The sequence below is a fragment of the Dermacentor silvarum genome, chromosome 4 (assembly GCF_013339745.2).
Source record: "Dermacentor silvarum isolate Dsil-2018 chromosome 4, BIME_Dsil_1.4, whole genome shotgun sequence".
Taxonomy (NCBI): Eukaryota; Metazoa; Arthropoda; class Arachnida; order Ixodida; family Ixodidae; genus Dermacentor; species Dermacentor silvarum.
Window position 1 is genome coordinate 27,618,293 of NC_051157.2, and position 23,445 is coordinate 27,641,737.

The window sequence follows — 23,445 nt, forward strand, 5'->3', positions numbered from 1 at the left end:
TCGTCCAATTTACTGGCGTGGTAACTGCGTCGCTTTGCCGCATTCTCCGCTTCGCGGCACCCGCCTTCCTGTCTAGCCCGCCGCTTACGGGCAGCCTCTCGGGCACGATCTGCGCTGCTACTCGCCGCCCGTTTCCTAGCTTTCCTTGTGCTACGCCAGCTGTCAACACATGCCTTACTGGTTTGCTTTGCCTCCTTACAGTAATATTTATTTAGTTATTATTCAACGCATATTTGCATCGTTCTTTGATTTTGGGACTCCAGGTTATATCGTTTAACTTTATATTCATTTAAAAAATGTTTTACCCTTGCTAACTCACGATTCTTCGCCCATCCACCAAAATAAGTTGATCATTGCACGGAGTGAAAGTTCGCAAGCCAACTATTATTAGCCCTGGCTGCTATGTTATAGCGCTCCGCACTCCTTCTGTAAGTACGCCGTTGGGAATATTCATCCCCGTAAAAAAGTTGTCGCAGTTTCACCTGAAAGGCGAAGCATCAATTGCGATAGCAAATTTGAAGAGAGCTATACGGAGTAATGATAGCAGCTTTATCGGCTGTATAAACTTGGACATGCAGCAGCACCGGCAACACGCAGAACTGTTGTCGACGCCGTCGGCGTTTTGCCCGCGTTCGCTCAAAATGCCTGCGGCGTTGGTGACTGTTGCCGGAGCCTCTGATATAAATAGGCACTTGGTGCCGCAGCTAAACGTCGCCTCCCTTCCCTCCCCCTCCCCCCCCTCCCCCACGGGCTTTCGCGCGTCGGAAGAAGGCACGTTTGCTCTACATATATGGTGATTGTAGAGGAGGAAAGAGACGCCTACTTCTGCAGCCCTTAAGGGAGCACAGCGCAGAACGCGCGTTTGTTCTCCGCCGTGCGTTCACTCCCCGTGAAAGCGCGCGTCCCTCGCGCCCTTTCACTCGCACATACAGCGTTCGGCGCGCGGCGACGATTTCATCTCCATTGACGTCATACGGAACCTCACGGCGACGGCGACGGCGACGCCGACGGCAGAAATCTGCTTTTGAGTGTCCATATAATTGCTATCGCAATAAAATATCTTATACCGGTGTCACATGGCCGCTTTCCATCATGATCGAGCCCGATCGGGTTAGAATTTCTCGGCCATGATTGGCTCCCTCCCCGAGCCGGCGTGTAAGAGGTAGTCGCGACCGAGAAATTCTATCCCGATCGGGCTCCACGGTGATCGAAAGAGCCCCGTGTGACACCCGTATTAGTGAAAGTGGCTGGCCGATGACAAAGAAGCCGTGCGAATGAAAATCGTTGTGAATTGAGCGCCAAATGTTAAACTCTCATAGATAGTCACCGAACGAAGAGAGCGTTAGCGGAAGCGGCGAACGAAGAGACGTACCTGCCGTCCTCGTGGGTATGAGTTGGCTTAGCACGGCGATGGGTGCCACGTGAACAAGCGAGAGTGCCCAGACGACGGCGATGACGCGGTAGGCGTGCGATATGGTCTGCCAGCGCCGGGACTGCAGAGGGCGCACGATGGCGAAGAAGCGCTCCAGTGAGATCGACACCAGCGTCCACACCGACACCGAGACAGACACCGCTGCCATGGTAAGGCCGAAGACATGCGATCAAAAGGAGGAATAGAGAAAAAAAAAAGAGAGATCAATCAATCAATCAATCAATCAATCGAATCAATCAATCAGTCGTCTCTATACAAGTAAAACTAGTTGTTAGTGGCCAATATATGACATTTAGGCAGCAGAGAACTGCTGATACACAACGAAATGAATTGTTGCGGTGTCGCTATATCTAACATTGTATTGACAAGCAAGAGAACGGGACGTCTTGAGCTCGAGGCGGCGCTTACGTCGGTTTCGTTGTCGGCAAAATCAGTTTCAGGCACGGTCTATAGCGGACTAAGTCTCGAAAAGCAGACTTCATAGAACGGTGGAAAAGCAAGCCTTTATATGTTATTTGCGAAAGCTTACTTTTTCGAAGCGGTGCATGTATGTATTCGTCTGCGTTTCTTTCTAGACTTGGTAAATGAACGTGCAGCTTCTTGAGGTAATACAATCTAATGGAAAAGAAACATGCAGAAGCCCGCGACAAAAGTTGCCAACATTTCTAATGAGTCGGTCAGTCGGTCGGTCGGTCGGTCGGTCGGTCGGTCGGTCGGTCGGTCGGTCGGTCGGTCGGTCGGTCGGTCGGTCGGTCGGTCGGTCGGTCGGTCGGTCGGTCGGTCGGTCGGTCGGTCGGTCGGTCGGATACTCTAAGGGTTTCTGAATGCGCCGAAATAGCGGGAGCTTCCGCATCGCACGTGCACACACGCACAAGGTAAACATCTCTAACTTCACATTATGAAACTATGTTTTTCTCCGCCAATTCTTTCGTAGCAGTACTCTCACTAGAACTTGTTCCTGCAGAAGACACAAAGCCAGAAAAACGAAACGGGTAACAGAACTACTTCTGGTGAGAACCACCCTGCACCCGACTGCACGACTCTCAATACGCATGCTTCTGGCGGTGTTTATGAGGGAACGTGGAATCAAGACGAGCAAAAGGAAAAAAAATAAAAGAATGCAAATTAGACGCACTGCAGGAATCACTGTTATACGAATCAAAAGTAAACCGAAACAGAGGCACTCTTCGTTAGTTGCCTTGAAAAGCAGCACACCTATGCTTTTCTACACGCCAAGTTCCCTATGGAGAAAATGCGAGAAAATCAGACCGCTCATGAAATATTGAATTGAATTGAATTGAATTTATTCTGCAACACCAAGAAGGTTGCGAGAATGACCAGGCGAAAAAGCTGCAAGTAGCAGCTTGAGGGGAACCTGGCCACCTCATACACAGGGCAGCTTCACAGCGGTTAAAAAAAAAGTAGATGTTCTACATAATGCATAACCTTCATATTGATGAAAAGAACAACTACTGCCAAGATAAACTGCCAAGTCCCTAATCTGGAAAATTACCACTCTGTAATTATGTACCTGATTCAAAGAAGTGCACAACAGGTTACGTTTTTTCAACATATTTGCTGTCCTTTGGTGAACGCTCAGCTTAAAATATTGTTACATTGCGGAACTCGCATATACAGGTGCCTTTACAATATAAAGAAGAGAGGCAACGATACATAAACAAGATGGCTGGCGAGACCGATTCTACCTCTACACGTGAAATCGTCTTCTTCCGACTGGCGCAACTTTTGGTTGCGCCGTAACAACATAAATTACAACATGCCGGGAACTTGCAAAACATGGCTTCCTGAGAAATGCATTTACTTTGATTGCTTGTTTCAGGGAATATTTGATGTCTCTAAGTACCTTATATGAGTTCCAGATATTGATAACAGGCTGTAAATCATCTTAATTATTTTTCTTTTTTTGTAATGCACGTACGTCAGAGCCAGCTTATGGAATGTGCATAATGTCCCTACTTTTTCTTGCCGCCCTGTGATTACTTTGTCACTTTGCATCAAGGAGTGTCACAGATGGGTTCGCCTTGTCAAGGCCTTCGGCAAATGTTTTTTATGGTGTCCCGATAAGCGTTAATTTCATTTTAAAGGTAACATAATATACAGCTTAGTTTGTGGTTCTGTTGAGCGTTATTAAATGTATTAGCGTATCTAGTGCGGGTGGCACGACAGCAGCAAGAAGACAACGATGGCGTCGACATGATAATTTATTAAAGCAGGCCCAAAACGAGGTGAGGCATGAACCTACCTACCGTGATGTGCTAAAGTGATGGAAAGAATGTTTGAAATAAAATAAATAATGAAAAAGGTGTACAGAACGATGTACCAGTAAATTCAGATCGTATGACTGACAAGACAACTTTTGTCGCCTAGCCACCACATCTTCCGTGTCAATGCAACCAACGTTTCCTCAGCCAAGGGCGCGATCGGAGATCTTTGTTTGAAACGCGTTCTGTTAAGTTGCTGCGACGTCACAAAGTGGTAGTATGCAAAATTTTTTGAGAACAGGAGGGAGAGAGCAGCCAAACGGCAAGCGGTGAACCACTCCGTAGCCGCAGCCGCCTTTTGGATCCCATCCAATCCACCAGACATGCCATGCGAAGTCGGCCTCGTAGCGAGCGCTCGAACTTGACATGTCGTCGCGTTCTGCGTCTAGTAGCCGACGTACTCGTTAACAAAGTGATTGACAGGAGCGTGTCGTCATTTTGACGTCACCAAAAACGACGAACTCCCCGGACGTTTGTCGGCCGGGGAGTTCACGGCTTGCCGATTGGCTGCTCTCTCCCTCCCGATGCCACAAATTTTGCATACTGCCACTTAGTGATGTTGCAGTAACCGAACAGAACGCGAAAGACCGTAATACCCCCCCCCCCCTTCCACGCACACGCACGCACGCACGCGCGCACAAAAAAAAAGTGTTTACGTTCGAAGCGATTGTAAGAGCGAATACCTGCTAATCATGATGTTGTGCAAAGTGTTAGCAAAAGAGGACAGCTAATGGTAAGCATCGCTTACAAACCTTGCGAAATTGGCCTCATTCGTAAGTGGCGTCAGCTAGTGGCCTTAGTGTAGAAAAAGAAGTGCTACAATAAAGAATAGGTGCTTGAAGAGGAGAGCGAAAGAGGATTAAGTTCGAGCGGGCCCTCGGTGTTCGAGTTGGTCTCTCACGTTCGGTTATATTTTACAGCGTAAGCTATTATGGGCTCATTTCAATTGCAGTTTCGGTTCACGATGGTGTCCGCCGCCTCCACCGCCGCCGCCTGTGACCGTAACCGCTATCGCTGGAAATGCAAAAAAAAAAAAAATGACCCGGTTCGCGCCGGGATCGAACCCGCGCCCGTTGCGCGGGACTCAGATACCCTACCACTGAGCCGCGCAAGCGCTTGCTGTCAGGCAGCGGGAAAATGCCCTATAAACGCACCCTATGCAATCGCGCAGGCGCAGACGACGAGATGCGATTCAGACGAGGCGCGCAATCAACGCGATCCCGAGCCTCCGCCAGTATGGTGGCGCCATCTGGTTAAGGTGCCTGCAGTGGCGTGCTGTTATATGGCAGTTGTATGCTGCATGTAACTGGACCTGGTTAACTCAAACAGGCTAGGTGACTATTTGTCACCAGCCCGTTTTGAAGATTCCAACAAACCATCATGATCATCATCATCAAAAACAACAACGTAAAGTGCCATGGATCAAGGGATGTGAGATGTGCGCCATGTATTCTGGATACTTCTTCGGTACACGTTATGGCGTCTCCTTGCAAGGTACGAATTAACCGCTGCTGAAGAAACGAATCCTAGATCTACGTGCGCGGCTACAACCAGGCATCATCGGGCTCAGCAGACTGCTGTGCAGAGAGCATTACAAGCCGCAGCTCACCGTCAACACCAAGCGGACAGTTCAGATCGTTCTCGTCAAAACGAGGTGAAGAGACTTTGCCGCGAAGACCCTGTTTTGCGTGATGCCGAAATTGGAGCTACTCTTGAGCCGCTCCACCAGATTACGATGTGACTGTGTGGCGTGTGCCACCCAGGCCTGTGACTTCCTTACAAAATCGATGATTAGCTGTTTATTTATTTTTTTTATTTTCATTTATTACTTTATTCGAATATACTCATGAGATATAATCTACCTATTAATTCTCATATACGTACCTATTCCCAAATTTTGTTTGCTATAATTTATAATTCTGCTTTATTGTTGTTATGTTCAACTACCCGGTTCTTGGCCAATCCCCCAGAGTGGTTATGTGCCAATACCATCTAGGCTCTACATCAACATCTACGTCTACCTATGGAGTTTTTAATACTTAGCACGGGCGGTGATTTCATTATCTCGCCTATCGCTATCATAAATGGCGACCTTCCACCACGTACCCTTTGAAAAAAAATTTATCAGTTACTTGTGAATGTAAACCATTGTTCCACACGACATCTATTACTGGTGGCTACCTTTACTTAAGTTAGCAGCTACTATACGACAATCATTTCCCATCCTCCCCTGAGACCTCATTCTCTTCACACAGCTGAGAGAGTGATTGAAGAAAGTAAGATAACGCGAACGATAAATGAACGAGGCTTCCAGCGACAACGTTCGCTCTCAAAGAAATTTGCTACTCGGCGCACGCGTGGTTCTGAGCCACACGTCGCAACATGCACAGCGTTCAGCTCCAGAGTTCCCTGAGAAATTAACTTTCTCCGCGCAACACGGCTGCGCTGCCCATCGAGGCCTTGTCACTTCCGCATCTCCGTGGAAAGACAGCGGTCCTCGCTTCCGCTCGAAGTTTGCGCGCTTTATAACGGCTGGTCCCGCAGGACAAGGTTTACTGCGACCCTTATTTGTGCCTTGTTTATCTCAAGCATTTTTTTTTTCGCTTTTTTGTATTTGTTCGCACTGATTAGCGACTGTAGTGCTAGGTTCGGGGTTCGCCAGTTTCACCTGCCAACATGGAAGCAATCTGGAGTTGGGCTTCCTTTCTCCCTGTCGCAAACTTTCGCGACTAGCAGTGCTAATTCACGGTAGCGAGCTTTTCGCTTTCTGTTGTGCTTGAGCACGCTGATTGTACCCAGCGCTACATTTGGACTATATACTGCTACCCTGTAAGCTATACTCGACGACAGCGTTCTGTGGCAATAGAGGGAAAGCTATGCAATGGATGTCCACACGTGACTGCGCTCCTGAAAATGGTCCCACTGTCTCATTCGCGTTTGTTTAAGCTAGGGAACGGTAAACATCTCACGGCAGCACTTATATTGAAACAAGACGTAAGATACGACACTCAGTGCTACCTTGGAGTTTTATGTTCTCGCTTTACTTTCCTGCATTTCGGAAAATACGACACCATCGCAAATCGCAAGCTACCCTGATTCTGCTTCGGTAAAATAAAATAAAAAAGTAATGAAAAAAGTAAGAATGAGGCAGGAAACGCTGTCAAACTCTGCCGGCCGGACTAGAGAAGAAGCTCAGTTCCTGTATCGTTTCCTTCAATCTTCTACGGAAGATTGCCTTTTCTGCAGTTGTGTAATTCCTCGGTGACTTTCTTTCACTTACATCTTGCGGAATACAGCCCAAACAGATACCACTAGGACAGCAGAAAAAGAAATGCTGGGACAGGTGCTTCCATTCTCTCCGACTCATCTCTGTTCGCGCTGTGTTCCTCAAAATGAAATGGTAGTCCGGAAATGAGAAAGGTCATAGCACCAGAAAAGGCAACTTTTCATATGAGACCGGCGCTTATAAAAGTAATGTATCAATCGATTCGAAGCAGCTTCTAGTTACCGATCTTAGTCACTCCATTATCAGTAGGTGTACATGCTTGATCACTCGTGTTGTCGGCGTTTTGTTGTCCTTTTCGTAACTTCTTGCATCGGTGTTCGCACGCCTGTCTTTCAAGTTTCAACAACATAAATTCCAACCAGCATGCATATATTTCAGTCGTTCTACGTGTTTCTCAAGATCAAGTTAACATCAACACTCCCAGCTGTTGCTTTTGCTTTGTTATTGATTTCCTTCACCTTAGTCCTAATCTGGAATTTCTAATTTCCCCCGCCCCCTACGCGTCAATCGATCTCTTGTCCTCTTATTCACGCGACTTAGAGTTGGGGGGAATCGTAATACGCGTCTATGCTGCCCCTAACTCTGTCTTGTGGTCTAGCCCTGCTGCTGTTTGCGTTCTGTTTTTACGGAAGCCTCAGAGAGAGAAAAAGAGAAATGATGCATAGAAAGGCAGGGAGGTTAACCAGATGTAGTTCCGGTTGGCTACCCTGCGCGCCAGTAAGGGGTAGGCGGATAAAAGGAAATATAAAGGTTGCCTCTTCTCAATGCGCAACGGCTACGCAATTACCTCCGCACTAAGGAGCAGCCTGCACGCAAGAGAATCTTCTCCTCCCAAGCTCGAATCATGCATAATGGATCCTTTTGTTTTCGACAGCTGAAGCTCCCACGTTTTCACCCGATATCCCCGGGTAACAACATTCGTTAAACAGCAGCTTTCTCGGTTATCACGGCGTTTATTGTCGAGACTGCAAAATAGCACCACAGCGGTGAACACGAACACTTTGGTCTTGAAGACGCTAACAAGCCTATCGTAAGCGGTACTTTGAACTGAGCATGAGCGACAGGAATAGAGAGAGGAGGGGGGGGGAGAGAATGTGCGCCAGAATCTTAGTGCTCCCTTGTTTTTTCTTGCTTATCTGTGTAATGCTATTATGCTGGAAAACTCTAACCATCGCCCGTTTTTATACCAACGTGTCCGCATTTCATAATAAACACACAGGAACGCTACAAGCTATGCAAGTTGCATCTCATTGGCGTGTGCATTGCTGGTTTTATTTTTCTTTGCGTCACGTGATGCGTGCTACTTTAACTCGAGTCAAAGCGGAGTTTTGTAGCCGCAGCTGCCGCTATAGCACATATTCATCTCGCATAATATTACAACGCGACCACTGTGCCCAATCTCCCCTTCGAACGTGACGTCGCCTATCACGTGGGTGCTCATGATGGACCACCATCTGTGCAGCTTATATATTATGCGAACAATCGCTGTCTTACTGTGTGCCTTTAGAGCCGCGTGCACATCTTGATCACGCCCTGTTCTCTTTGTACGCTCCCCCGTCAACGTGTTGCGTAAAAGCTACCTTAGCCTCGAGTGAGCTCTGACTGTAGCGCAAAATGTTTCTTTTTCCTTGAAAACATTTCTCAATAATCGATTCTCATTCTTAAGTGAGTATCACGGAGAAGAAAATGGCTGGTTCTTTTTGTTCTTTTTTTTTTCGAATAGCAACTCGTCTTTGCTTAAGAACACTACCGCTTGAATCGTGCCGGTGATATAGCTGCTAGGCCGACCGCCGGCGTCCTATTCTTGTGTTATAATCCTCGGATTTGAGTAGGGTACGCTCGCCACGCAAAGCAGAGATCAGTGGCGCCGCCACTGTGGCGTCGGCTCTTGGCAAATTGCTTAGTGTAATTGCTTTCTGTCTAGAAGCCTTCTCGCAACAGCGCCAGCCGCCCGCACGGGTGCTTCGCTGCCACGGTCCTGATAAACCTTGCGCAGTGCAGCCCCCGTGAACCAAGCTCGCTGGCCGGATAGACAAGGGTTTAGCGCAAGGGCAAACCGCGCCGATGGGTGACGCGGGGCCGGGCGCTTAAATAGGCGGCCTAATCCGTTACGAAAACAGGATGGCAGATCCGAAAACGCACATCTAGCTAAACTAACTCTTTCGAGGTCTTTCTGTCGTTCTAATTGTGCGTTTTTTTTTCGTTTTTTTTTTCTTTTTTACTGGAGTGCCGTCACAAAGGAGTTTCGCGCATGGGTGCTGGTTTAAGGTCCTGTAAAACGTACTGAATATTGCAAATGACGGTTTAATGGCAAAGTTCGAGGTGAACTTTTGGTAGCCACCATCACCGTTCATCATAGGCCTGTTTGCTGGGACAAGCGCTGTGGTCTCGTTCTTTATCGCATGCATTACCAGGGGCGAGTAGAAATACTGAATGAGGCGAATCGCGGAGTGTTAGGAGAAGAAGCGGGATTTGAGAAAGCTTTTACTGTGCGACCTCTTCAAAGCCTCCTAGAAAACGTACAGCCCGCGGACTTTAAGCTGCGTTGTGGGAGAAACCCTTAAATGAGCTTCCTCCTATTAGCTCTGCTTCTTGTTTGAGTTGTTAGCTCATACTGCGCGAGGATGCGCCAAAGTGCACGAACTATGTATAAGGTCCACAAGTAGACACTGAAGCATGTGATGTGTGCTATCGTTTGCGCCTTTATGTACGTTTTACTGATAGTCGCTGTCTTTTAGCGCATCCTACCACAGTTCCTCTTAACAGCATGAGCAGGACACTCTCTCTTGCACTACTGCATGGGAGCCAACCGGACGCCACCTCTATTTCTCTCTCTCTCTCTTTGTTGTCCCATAATTCTTCATGCAGGTGTTTCTTACTAAGGCAGATTGTGCTCATGATTACTCCGGTGATGCGTTGGACGCATGGATATGCCGTATGTGATTTCTCGGCACTAAGGGACCGTATATAGACAAAGGAATGGTGATATCCACATTAAGGAATTAGTGCTCAGTCAGCCCGTCGAAGCTTCATTCGTATGCAAGGTACGCTACTTCAAACCTAGCTACTCAGGATATCTGAACCGTTGCCGCCGAAGCGTGTACGGTTCTTGTACGTAGGGCGGACGGAAAGGAGACCATGCGCTCATGAAGTAAGGGAAGGGGACTTAGAGGAGATTAGACGAACTCCGCACACAGCGAAGCGTCGCGACCAAAAAGGCCTAAGTGCCGTGGTGCACATGTTATAGCGCGTAGGAAGTGCACTTAGACGCCATTTCACTGAGACGTCAGCGTTCTTTACAGAAAATCGAACTCCTTGTTCGGCACCGAATACTGGCAGACGCTGAGCAGATAGAATAGTGTGGCGGAAGCGAGGTGAGTAAATATAAAATTGGAGTGGGCACGCTCACACGCACCTACACACACATCAACGAGATAGCGTGATAGCTTACAGATTATAGGCGGCGCTACATATAGTGTAGCCTGTACGATGCACACGCAAGCACACACTCAGAAGGAGAAGAAACATAAGTGAACTTCTAATTGCACCCGATTGACACGTAACTTGAGGTTACGTATAACGCGTTACGTTAAGTAACTTGACGACCCTCTGTCCACTCGTAACTTCAAGTTACGAAAAGATGGAAGGCCGGAAGGATGGAACCAATAACCGGGGCACAAAAAAAGTTTTAAATATTCTGCCATACAACCTGCGATGCAAAACAGAAAAAGAGAAACAGTTTTTGATATTCACTGGAAACACCCGGACCATATGCGCTATAACCTAAAGCTATTCCAAGCTGTTTCTATCCCATTTCAGCAATAAGGCCTACCCGATTTCACCCAACATTTTTCAGACCACCCCCCACTTCGCCTGTCTGTCAGGCGATGTCACGAAAACCGCCAAATATCTGATATGACGTGTACACACTGAGGTATGATTAGACCAAACAAAAGAAAAATAAATATTTCCTATTCTGCACCATTTTTGCCATAACCCTTCGCAATTGGTCAAAAGTTGCGCTCACTTCCCCAGGCTCTCAGGCAACGTCACGAAACATAAAAAAACTGAGCACGTCAATGTAACGTGTACCCATAAAGATGCAATAATATGCCTAGTATTAATATGCCTATTAAGCCTAATATTTTCTTCTTTCTTAAACTAATCATTATGTTTTCTGTATTCCTGAAGTTACTTTAATGTGACTAGCATTCTTGGGATACTTCGCGCATTTTCCTGTGTCTATGTGTCTAACCAAAGTTTCTTGTAATCCTCTGTTGCTTAACCGCTGTACGGTGGCTAGAAGGGGGAGGTGAGAGCAACGGCGGCGGCGGAGTGTTGCAAGCAATCATGACAGCAGCGGCAGCGCTGCAGTCGCTAGCAAGATCGCTCCCTGGGCGCGGAGGCACGGCGGTTGGTGCCGCGGGTTTCGAAGCGGGCGTTCTTGTTCGCAATTAGTGGTCGCATATTTGACATAAATAGCTTTAAGCTATTAAAGCTATCGTACCTAACGTAACTATTTAAGCTATCGTACCTTCTTAGTAGAGGAGACAATAAATGACTAGCGGCTATCCTCTGATGAGTGGTTCAGTGTTAAAAATGCATTCTCTTCGGGCACGTCACAGCCGCGGCACGAAGACTTGTCCCCTTGTCTCAGTCGCACGCATTCTACGTGCTTTCCCGAATCGTCAGGAGTGAAAAAAAATTGTTTTAGCTAATATGAAGAATATTATGCTATAGTGCTGTGGGTAAAGAAAGCTGCACCTATTTCTAGGCAAGGTATGAAGAGATCCTTAGGTCATATTACTGCGACGCACTGCATCCTGCTCGTCAAATTAGTTAATACCAATATATGACGATTTAGAAATCATTACACATAAAAATTAAGTAAACAAAACTATTTTAGTCGCTAATTCGATGAACAAGAATGGTGGTGACCATGAGAAATACTCAAAAGTATGACAGACAGCACTTGATTATAAGATTTAACCTATAATGTGTCTCAACTATCATGCGCCAAGATTTAAAAATATGCAAATGCCACGTTGCTGGACAGAAACAAGATAAATATTGCTTGCCGTCGCTTGGAGATACTGAGATTTTTCGCATTCCGCCAAATTACGTAATCTTAATTAATCAACTTCTGAAATATTTTAATGAGATGAAAATCAAGTGTCAATGAGAAAGTTGTAGAGCAACATGAAAAACTCCCCGATACAGCTTTCTGTTGCTCAACACGTGCTACATAAGAGCGTTTTTCCGAGCGTAAAAGAAGCCCGCGAATACACGTAAAATTCCAGCGCGACCTTGCATGTATTCGCCGGCTTAGTTCACGCTCGGAAAAAACTTTTATGTAGAACATATTGAGCAACAGAAAGCTGTATCGGGAGTTTCTCATGTTGCTCTACAACTTTCTCATTGACACTTTTCATCTAATTATAATATTTCAGACGTTGATTATTTAATTACGATTAATTATGTAATTAGGCGGAATGCAGAGAATAATCTCAATATCTCCAAGCGATAGCAAGCAACATTATCTTGGTTCTGTCCCGCTGCCACGCTTTAGGTGCCTCATCGTCATCAGGCACTGAGAAAAGGGATGGTTTTTTTTTCTGATTTTCTACCAAAAACGCAGCCTGTTGTGCAGCCCGGCGCGAAACAGTGCGTCTGTCGTTTTAAGCGACTTGTCATTGCTTGTTACGGCATGGCAACGTGTAAAAATATTGTCACCGCAAGGAGGCACACCTGCGCAGCGTGAATGTGAACAGAAACGAGCGTGGAGCAACAAGAACCGAACAGAACCATGCCAACCGAGCGCACTCGCTAGCTCCGGCAGCAGCCGAACTACAGCGGAGGCATCGATGATGATGATGATGATTTATTGGCATCCCCTTTGAAACGGGGCGGCGACAAATAGTCACCAGCCTGCTTGATTTAATCATGTATACTATACATGTTCTTTATCTAGCATTTTATTGCGATAGCAATTATATGGACACTTCCACCGGATTTCTGCCGTCGGCGTCGCCGTCGTCGTCGCCGTCGCCGTGAGGTTCCGTATAGATAAAATCTTCGCCGCGCGCCGTATGCCCGAGCGGAAGCGTGCGGGGACGCACGCTGTCACTGAGAGCGAACGCACTCAATCTTCCACGCGCAAGCAAGGAAGCGAGAAGCGAGCACCGGAGGGAGCGTAGGGGGGGGGGGGGCGCATTTCTACTCTGCCAACAACCGCGCTCGTCGCTCGCTCGCACCGTCTCTTATCTCCACACGGCTCTGACCTTTACATTCGCCGCTCAGTTTCCGTTGAAGCGATAGACCGCACGTACCTTCCCCGTTGCGGCGTATATGCGCTTGCTGCCAGCGTTTTGACAGTCGTTGTCTGCAGTCATTCAGTGTGATCAATTCATGTTTGTTTGTGCGCGCTCACACCACAGTTAGTAATAGTCGGGCCACATTTTCCAACGCACGCTACACATGCAATGCTGCCCGGATCGGCAGTGCAGCGCTACAGGTGTGTCCCTTCGCACGCGCTGCCCACGGGCAGCGCTTCTCATCAACACCACCGTTTCACACGCGCCTTCTCGTGGTCATCGAATCTCTCTTCATGTCGGTCTACTTACGCCGCAGCACACCTGCTTACTTAATCAGCTCATGTTTACTACAATTCATATTGCTACCAAAGCCGCTCACCTTACTTCGTATGACATTGCTGTGTTGCTATCGCATTCATTGCTTCGCCCTTAGGGCGAAACTGTGACATTTTTTGTTTACCTCTCATTATTCTTTTTCTTTTTCCAAAATTTACCTTGTACCGCTACCTATGATTTTAAGAGATCAAGTTGTATCCATGTTTTCGCTGCTTTTTTTCCCACCAGTACTCTAATCGTCTCTTGCTTATCTCTACGGCTGATCTGCTGATGTTTCCTTCCACTTTATACCCAAGCGCTTCTGGAAGTTGCACGTTACCTACGGTTCTCGCTGGGTGGATCCCATCGCATTCCATTAGGATGTGCTGAGTGGTCTCTGGATCTTTACTGCAGCATACACATGCCTCATCTAGTTCCGAATATTTGTTCCGGTATGTTTTGGTCCTTAGGCAACCGGCTCGAGCCTCAAATAGCAAGGCACTGCCCTTTGTGTGATCGTACAGATTTTCCCTTCTTATTTCTTTCTTCTAATTCTTGTAAATCTCCATTGTCCTTTTTGTTTCCATTCTTTGCATCCAATTCACGGCCTCTATTTCTCTCACTTTCTTTCTGATGACCCCTGGTTGTCTATTTACAGTTTCGATTATCCTGTACTTGGTTGCCAACTTCCTTGACCTCTTCCTCCATTCTGTGTCCCCGCTTTTCATGTAGAGATACTTGTGCTAACTTTAGCCGCCCATTCATTTTCCTCCATGTTCCTGAGCCTTTCTTCAAAACTAATTTTGCTCTGTGCTTCTCTGACTTCAAAAGAGGCCCAACCCATGTCACCCTGCACTGCCTTATTTGTGGTATTACGGTGGGCTCCCAAAGCCAATCGGCCTACTGATCTTTGGTTAATTTCCAAACCCGACAAAATATCCGATTTTAAGCACAAAATGACATTTGCGAATGTTAGCGCTGGCACCATTACTCCTTTCCATATTCCACGCACCACTTCATACTTATTGTGGCTCCACAGTGCTCTGTGTTTCATTATTGCTGCATTCCGCTTCCAATGTATTTTCGAATTATCTTGGTGGTTGCTTGAGTAATTCTTTCCTTCGTTTATGTGTACGCCGAGGTACTTATATTGCTTCACTATGGGTATTACTTGATGTGGAATTGACACCACAAAGTTACTCGTCTCTTCATTAAAGATCATAATTCCTGATTTCTCTGTGCTAAACTTAAGGCCTAGATTTGTCGCTGCATTCCCACAGATACCCGCAAGTATCTGTAAATCTTTTTTATTGTCCGCTAGTAGCCCAATGTCGTCTGCGTACATCAGTCCAGGGACCTTCTGTTGCACCGTTTGTCCGTTACGCATGTAGGATAAATCGAAACCTAATTCGCTGTTTTCCAGTCGTCTTTCTATGCCCTTAACGTAAAGCGTGAACAACAATGGTGACAGAGGGCATCCTTGCTTCAATCCTTGGTGAATTCCCACCACTTAACTACCTTTTCGGCCTTCCCATAACACTTGTACTTGGTTGTCTCTATATATCTCCCTCAGCAGCTCCACGAAATCGTCCTCTATGCCTTCGTGCTGAGGAATATCCCATAACAATTCCCTGTCTACGTTGTCATAAGCTCCTTTAATATCTAGAAATGCTATCGATAAAGGTCGTTTCAAAGCTACTGAAATCTCTATGCACTGAGTTAGTACAAACATATTGTCCACTAAGCGTCTGCCTGGCCTCAACCCATCTAAGCTTCGACGCGCGCGTCACCACTTCGCATCATGAATCACTGCAACACGCGCCGCGCTTTCCGACGGCGGCGTTGCTCCCACCTCCCCCTTTTAGCCACCGTAACCACTAACTGGCGTCCAATGTACTACCCTGGTTGTTGACCTTTGTCAGAGGCATGCAGCGCTTGGCTTCTTTTGTCACATTTCGTGGGCTCGTTGTAAACATGCCTGAGTAAACTGAAATTCGAATTGAAATTCCACCGATGGCTCGTAATCAAAAACCACGTATAAACTCTATTCTGTACGAGAACTCACAGATAATAAACCGTAAACGCGACATCATTGGAATTTGCAGACACAATAGATAATTATTTTCCTCTTTGACCCAGCTGTTCAGTCAAGCCAGTTACGATGAAACTTTATTGTGTATGTTTACAGGACGATGATGGAAAACATTTCCCACATGAACAACAACAGCAACAACACTATCCAAATCTTTATCACCTGTTAAGCGCACTTTGCAGCTTACTTACTCATTGAACAGAGAAGCACCAACTTTCTAGGAAAAAAAGTAAGTGATTTCATGATTACGTTCTAATTTCAGCACTAGAACAACAACACTTCAACCCATCAATTAATCAATCAACTAATCAAGCAAGCAATCAATCGATGAATTTAATATTATATGGACAAGATACGGCAAAAATAGGGTGCCGGAGAAACCGCTACTCTATTGCAGCTTGACCGATTTCCTGCCACTCGCACAGCAGCATTCATACAGGGATGCCCACTTTGCTTTCCCAATTTGAATGTTTAAGCCCTTACCATATATATAGTACCTTGGAGTAACTATATTTTATAATATATAGAAGATACGTACTAAGCAAAGTACGATTCGCAGAATCGATATGCTAAACAAAAAAAAAGAACTGTCAATAAAAACATAGGCACTGTTGATGACCTGATGGTCTCCACGGCAGTGTTCGAACGTGCAGTAGCAGAACGCACTCCCGCGGTGCGATTGCAGTGAACGTAAAAGAACCAAGAAAAACTTTTTTGGAACGAGTTGGTCGTCAGTAAATACCATGTGCAGTTAATGAACAGAGTTAACTTGTCCTAAAGTCATTACAGTGTAACCGTTACTGTATACATACATATATATATATAATATATATATATATATATATATATATACAGGGTGTTTCAGCGAACACTTTCAGAATTTATTTAAGGTTGCCTGTGGCAGATAGCCCAATTCTAGTTAATGAGCTGGTCTACTCGAAGAGGCGGACATTACTTGCACAAAAAAATGACATGCATAATCGACTAATTAACGAAAATTCACTAATTAAGTTTTTAACTAATCATCTGATGGCCCATATTGCAATTTACAAATTGTAGCTGGGGAGTTCGCAAGGCGGATACACTTAGAATTAATTCTCAGGATGACACCAGTTTCGAGATATTAATTCCAGAACTTCGCGGAGAAATGCATTGGCGTTTCAGTTAATTTTGTGCTTCAATGCATAAAGCGACATTTTTTAAAGAATTTAACTGGAACGCCAATGCATTTCTCCGCAAAGTTCGGGAATTAATATCTCGATACTGGTGTCATCCTGAGAATTAATTCCAAGTGTATCCGCCTTGCGAACTCCACGGTTACAATTTGTAAATTGCGATATGGGCCATCAGATAATTAGTTAAAAACTTAACTAGTGAATTTTTGTTAATTAGTCGAGTATGCATGTCAATTTTTTGTGCAAGTAATGTCCGCCTCTTCGAGTAGACCAGCTCATTAACTAGAATTGGGCTATCTGCCACAGGCACGCTTTAAGAATTTTTGAAAGTGTTCGCTGAAACACCCTGTATATATATATATATATATATATATATATATATATATATATATATATATAGTTATAAACTCTGTGCACGACAGCTTGTTGCGACTCTGCATGCCGGTCAACCAGGAAGAACTTCGATAGTGCACGTAAAGAAAAACTTACCGTCGTTTGCACAGTTTTCAAGCTTACATACAGCCATGAAGACAAACTTTAAGATTCGCTATGCATATTTTCTACCTCATTCCTAGAGTGCACCACGCTTTGTTGGAATACACGCATCTAGGAAGCGAAAGAAACAACCAAGAGAAAACTTCTCCACGTACCGTGTTCTAGACTATAAGGCTTAACGAGACGAAACTCGGGGCGCCAGCCGGGCAGTTTGAAGACGAGAAAAGTGTGTGCAGAAGAATCCGTGAGCGGAACAGAAGAGATGCAGGATTTCTCGAGATTTCGGAGCGTGGGCTGGCGCTGAGCTAGGTGCACTGACGACTGCCAAGCCAATATGCGAGCACATGGAACAGAGATCTGACAACGACTAAGCGAATAAAAAAACACCCATATTGAAGCTCAGTGGGCGAGAGATAGATCTAGGACCTCATGAGCTGCTGCGACGTAAAATCAGCGCCACCGGAAAGTCTGAATTATGGAAGGGAGGAGTCTCCTGCGGCACGCCAAGTGCACCTGTGCCACGCTGCATGGGTCGGAGCTTAAGCGCCCCCTCGGAGTCAACGAGGAAGAAAGGGTTCGAACGGCTGCTGGTCCGGCTAAAAACAAATCGCTTGCGGCGAACGGCTGTGCGCCGAGAATGACTCGCGGCCTATAAAGAGTTGAGAAAGCGGCGAGCCGCGCACATCGCCCCGGGGAACCGGGAGACACGAGAATGTCACGAACAGCTGGGCTGAGGCAAATGGTGCCGCGGCCGAGGTTGCCTATGTTCATATGTTCATTTGTTAGCGAAGCACGTGTGACGAAGACAAAGTGGCCGTCGAGGTCGAGCGGCGGGATGGCGCTCCAAATGATGCGGGCGAGGAGGCCACCATTCTGGCGCTTGTGCAATGCTTTCTCTGTCACAGCGTTGCAGTGGGCCACACTTATGCGAAGTATTCGCCATGTCTCCGTCCGCCCACAACGTCCTTTCTTGCCAACCCTCGTGCTGTTTACATGGGGCCGACAACGAACTCCCTTTGCCCGTTCAATGCCCATGAGCCCTCCCTCTCCGCGCCCTTGTAGGTGTTCTTACTTTCATACCCTCGCACTCAGACTCTCAGTCATTTCCTCTTTCGCGCCACTTGCACATTCTTGCTTTCATTATTCTTCCCCCATTTGTTTCCATCTCGCTGCCGTTGCGTCTCGCGTTAGCGTTTAGGCCAGGAATCCTCCAGGTACAGGGATTAGTACGTCCGGGAGTAGGAGTGAAAGAAAAATGGTTTATTTTACGTTATTTACACTGGTTCTGGATATGGAAGCCCACTCAATGTGGGCATGTGGGCTTCCATATTCCATATTCCCCAACCCACTCCAAGTGAGCACTATAAATGTCTGAGCGCACTACATGTCTGAGCGCATATCAGGACACGTCGGCACACCTCACTGCATCAAAGGCGTTCGCTTTTAAAGACGATAGTCTTTCTTGGGGAACCTAAACGCTGAAAATTTGGTCTGTCTGTCTGTCTGTCTGTCACCCGATTCAGCCACCCGGCCAAAATTGGACCACTTGCTTACCGCCCACACTACTTAAACTGGTACGGCTGTTCATACTTGTGAACGTTATCGATCACAAAGTAAATATTACGCATATCTGAGGCGCAACATCACTAGGTAAGTATTAGGAGGTGTGTTCCTTTAATAGAAAATACATAGATACGTAACTGTAAAGACCCTAGTTTCTTAAGCTGCGCTGAAAATGCCATGCTATGCGCGTTTTATTTGCAGCGACGGGCTGCAGCCTCACGTGCAAGCTCGCGGGAGCAAACGCCGCTGGCGCGCAGCGAAGCATAGACCTTTACATAGACCGCTGCATAGACGGAACGCACGGAGTAATACATTTTAATGGCCGTACTTCTTGCGCAGCTTTTACAGCGTTGCACCTGGCTGATGTATGAAACGGAGTATAGGATGGCTAATTTAGCAGTACAGAGTTTGGAGGCACATAACCGTAATCCGTAGCGTTCATTTAATTAGGAATACATATTGTACTGGTTTTTGCGTTAGTAAATGAAAAATCAATGCGTTAGAAATGGCGTCGAATGCGTTAGAAATGGTGTAGGAAACGCTACGCATTAAAAGAAGCCGACTGAAGCCGCGGCTCTGCAGCCGGCTTTAAGTCAACGGTAATAAAAGGTCCCAACAGATGGCGCGAGAGCAGGGCGAACGCGGTAAATTTGAATTGAATTTAGCAAAATCTCCATTGCATCCATCATGGGAGGAGTGAGAGGAGAGGGGAAGAGCGTGAGGGGCGGGAGGGTGGACAAGAGAGGGTGTTACTTATCAGGGGTGGCAGAAGACTATCGTCTTTCGATGTCATTTGCAGCGAAGCAAGCAGATATGCGGCCAACTTTTAAGGCACTTCATTTTAAGGCACTTAATCAGTTATCAGATAAGGAAATCTGATGACTGTGTCTTGGACACTCATAATCGTCGAACCTTTCGTAACATCCCACCTATGACGATGCACCGTTCCGCCGGACTCCGCCTTCAATGTTACGCGATCGCCCCCGCATATACGATGCAACCACGTAGCAATTTTGGAACCTCAAGCCGACGCAGTTCCCACGGAAGTCCGCGGCGTTGTCCCCCTTGCATCAATTAGTGTTTGCGCGTCACAGTCAGTATCGGGTTTCGTCGCCGTCTGGGCGGGCGCTGATGAAAGGGCTGCCCCGTGGGAAGCACCTAAGGAATGCCTTTAGTCGTTTTGAGACTTAACACTGCCTACGCCTGCCATGACGTAGGTGTGCAATTTGCTTCTGGGTTGAAATTTACGCCACTGTCTAAGCAATCTTTGTCCAACTAGACGATGTCTCTGCTATGAAAGACGTTATGTAAGACTAAGATACAACTACGGCTTCTCTCTCTTCCTTTCGGTATAGTGCATCGTGTGACATTTTATTTTGTTTTAGTAGAAGAAGAAAAAAATCAACAACGATTACAATACTCCCTAATCCAAAGTTTGAGCGCAGCACTATAGGTGTTTTCATGTCACGATATATTGGCTGGCGCGGACAATCTGTCTCGTGCGGCACGTTGCAAACGGAGCGAAGTGTGGCGCGACTACTTCGCTAACCTGGAGTTCGCGAGAGGCAGCGCGTGGGTGAGGCGTGGGCGCAATTCACAGCAGCCACAGCAGACAGACTCCCCAGACGACGCTCTACTCCGGCGCCATCTCGCAGCCCCCGTCACCACACTATGCTTTTCTTCTCACACTTTCGGCAAACACTCCTCTTCCGTTTTCTCCTCGCGTCTTTCCTATTATACCCCGCTGCGTTCTTCGAGCACCCAGTCGCACGGCAATTTTGCGTGTATTCGCGGGCTTCTTTCACGCTCGGAAAAATAATTTTATGTAGCCCGTATTGAGCAAGAGAAAGCTGTATCGGGAGCTTTTCCATGTTGTTCTACAATTTTCTCATTGACATTTTTCCTTTAATTATAATATGTGAGCAGTTGAATAATTAATTGACTAATGTAATTAGGCGGAATTCAAAAAGTAATCTCAGTATATCCAAGCGACAGCAAACAACAGTATACGTTGGTTCTCTCGACCTACGTGGCATTGGCACATTTTTTCATTTTGACTAAAGTTACGTGGGACACCCTTTATATACATATCTCGCTCAATATAGTCCTTCAGTAGAAAAGGCTTCGCGTCAAATTTTTTTCCTTAATGACTACAATTGTTTCCCCGTGCTAATTATCTTGTGATAGAGTAGTAGAAGGCGGTAAATAGAAGTTTTGCGCAGTGAGCGACTGAAAAGATGGTTATACAGCTACAGCCTGGTCGCAAGCTGTCGGCGAGCGGAAGTGAATTTCACTGCGTGGGCGTGAATTTCTCGAAGAGGAAAATTTGCCACTTGTATCAGGACCTGCAACTTCACCCATTTTTCTAAGTTAACACCTCTGCCGTGGGATTAGATGTTCACAGACCCAGGTAACTTTGGCAAAGCTAGCACAGCACAGAACACGGTGACAGAGAAAAGAAGACACCCTCTCTGCTGAGTGTCACGGCAGCTGATGCGCGAAATCATAGAAGCCGACTACATTAGAAAGCCTGATATCTGTATTTTGAGCCTTAGTTTCCCTTCTACTGAGCTCACACCAAGTAAGATAACGTATACCTAAAGAAGTTCTGAAGGTTTTGCATGCGCTTTATGAATTGTTAACAGCGATATTTCCATCGTCTTGTTGAACAAGACTCCTTTGCTTGTTTTTATTTCTTTCTGCGCACCCCTCCATATTCATAGGCATCGCATCGCCAATAAACACTTATGGAAATCAGCGCTGTGTGTGTGTCTCTTTCTGCCTTCCCGTATTCCGCGCGGCGCTCATTCTGCCACATATTACCAACTTGCCCAAGCCTCTACCTCGTTGCCATGTAATTTTCCCTCCGATCCAATCGCACCACGAGCTCTAAACGTGAACTTACGCGAACGTGTACCGTCACTTATATTTCCCGATTGCGTGGGACTTCCCCTTCGAGCTATTCGAGTAATGAATGTTTTCTTTAGTGTTATCCCTTCCTCGAACGTCGTTCCACACACCGGAAAAGCATACTTCGATTGCAGTCGTGTTTCCAACTCAGCGCAAAAATATTTTCCGCTCAGTGATTGGAAACGAATCCCCGCGAAAGAAATTGCCAAGCCCGGAAGTGAACAACGCCGCAGCAGCAATAATATTTTCTATTTTATGACAAAGAAAAAGAATATACAAAGATACGCCTAAGTGCAAGCCGTTGTTGTCGCTCCACCGCGAACTCTTTTGGATTAGCTTTTATAAACTAGCTGTAGCGATCAGGCGCGAAGTAAAAGGAAATCGACATTTTCTACATGACCTTTCTCATCTGCAGCAAAGCTTTACATCGCTTAATACACGAAATAAAGAAATCTGAAAAGTGATAACCCCGAAAGAAAATTATTCCAAAGATAAATTAGCCCTACATAATACCTACATATTAAATATGTGAAAGCTGGCATAGATTGTCTTCAGTGTTCACCGATCGAATTGCGAAAACTGCATACGCTAGGTTTTTAAATTACATTGGCTCTTTGTTCACCCTTACACTTGTTCTTGTGCTTTGTATGTTTATGAGACAGAGATATTTTTTTATTTGAGCCGATTTGCAGTATGTTGCCTGTTATTGTAATTTCCGCTGCTGACCGTTCTGTACAAAAGTAGTACCGGGGGGCCTTTGTCAAGCTGCCTCTACGAAGAGCAGTTCTTACCTACAGCTTCCTTCATCAGTGTGATGATGAAAATAACCATTATTATTATTATTATTATTATTATTATTATTATTATTATTATTATTATTATTATTATTATTATTATTATTATTATTATTATTATTTAAGTTATCGTTGTCCATACCGGAGTTCAGCGCGCACCGTCGGCTCCTTGCTGCTGAACCGCCACGAATAGTCGCTGGGACAATTCCGCGGCTGCTGCTGTTTCATGAGACCAGGTGAGTGCGCTATTATATTACGACCATGGGGGCTCCGAAACTCGCCGTTTTTTGTCGTGCCGAACGACGGAATAAAGACGTTCTGAATAAGGATGAAAGGATATTGGTCACTTTATTGGTCTCCCTAAAACAAACTACAACAAAGATGCTACCTGCCTAATTTCTGTGCAGACAGCTGACTCCTTTTTCTCCACCCTACCCACCCATTCGAGAGAGAGAGAGAGAGCAAGGAGAGGAAAGGCAAGGAGGTCAACCAGAAGAGCATCCGGTTTGCTACCCTGCACTAGAGGTAGGGGAAAGGGGGAAATAGAAAGAGAAAAATAGGGAGAGAATGAGCACTGAGTACACGTGGGACGATGTACAGGGACACCATAGGCGGTCTCTTAAACCGGTGCACTTCAAACACAGTACTAATGCACGCAACGCTTTCTGTGCCAGTGACGGGTGTAGCCACGGTCCGAGTATCTTTGACTCAGAGAACGGTCTCGAGTCCAGCCGGTTTAAAGTTGTCCTGAGAGAGAGGCGTTGTACGTCGTAGCCAGGACAGGTAC

General features: G+C 46.1%; 1 protein-coding gene across 1 annotated transcript in view; it reads right to left on the reverse strand.

Annotated features, from left to right (window-relative positions):
- LOC119448420 (cholecystokinin receptor) overlaps positions 1–1,580 on the reverse strand; it is a 45,019-nt gene extending 43,439 nt beyond the window's left edge. The window contains exon 1 of the mRNA XM_037711732.1: positions 1,373–1,580. Within this exon, the coding sequence (XP_037567660.1) occupies positions 1,373–1,580 (208 nt within the window). The remainder of the gene's footprint in view (positions 1–1,372) is intronic.
- Between the last annotated feature and the right edge of the window lie 21,865 nt (positions 1,581–23,445).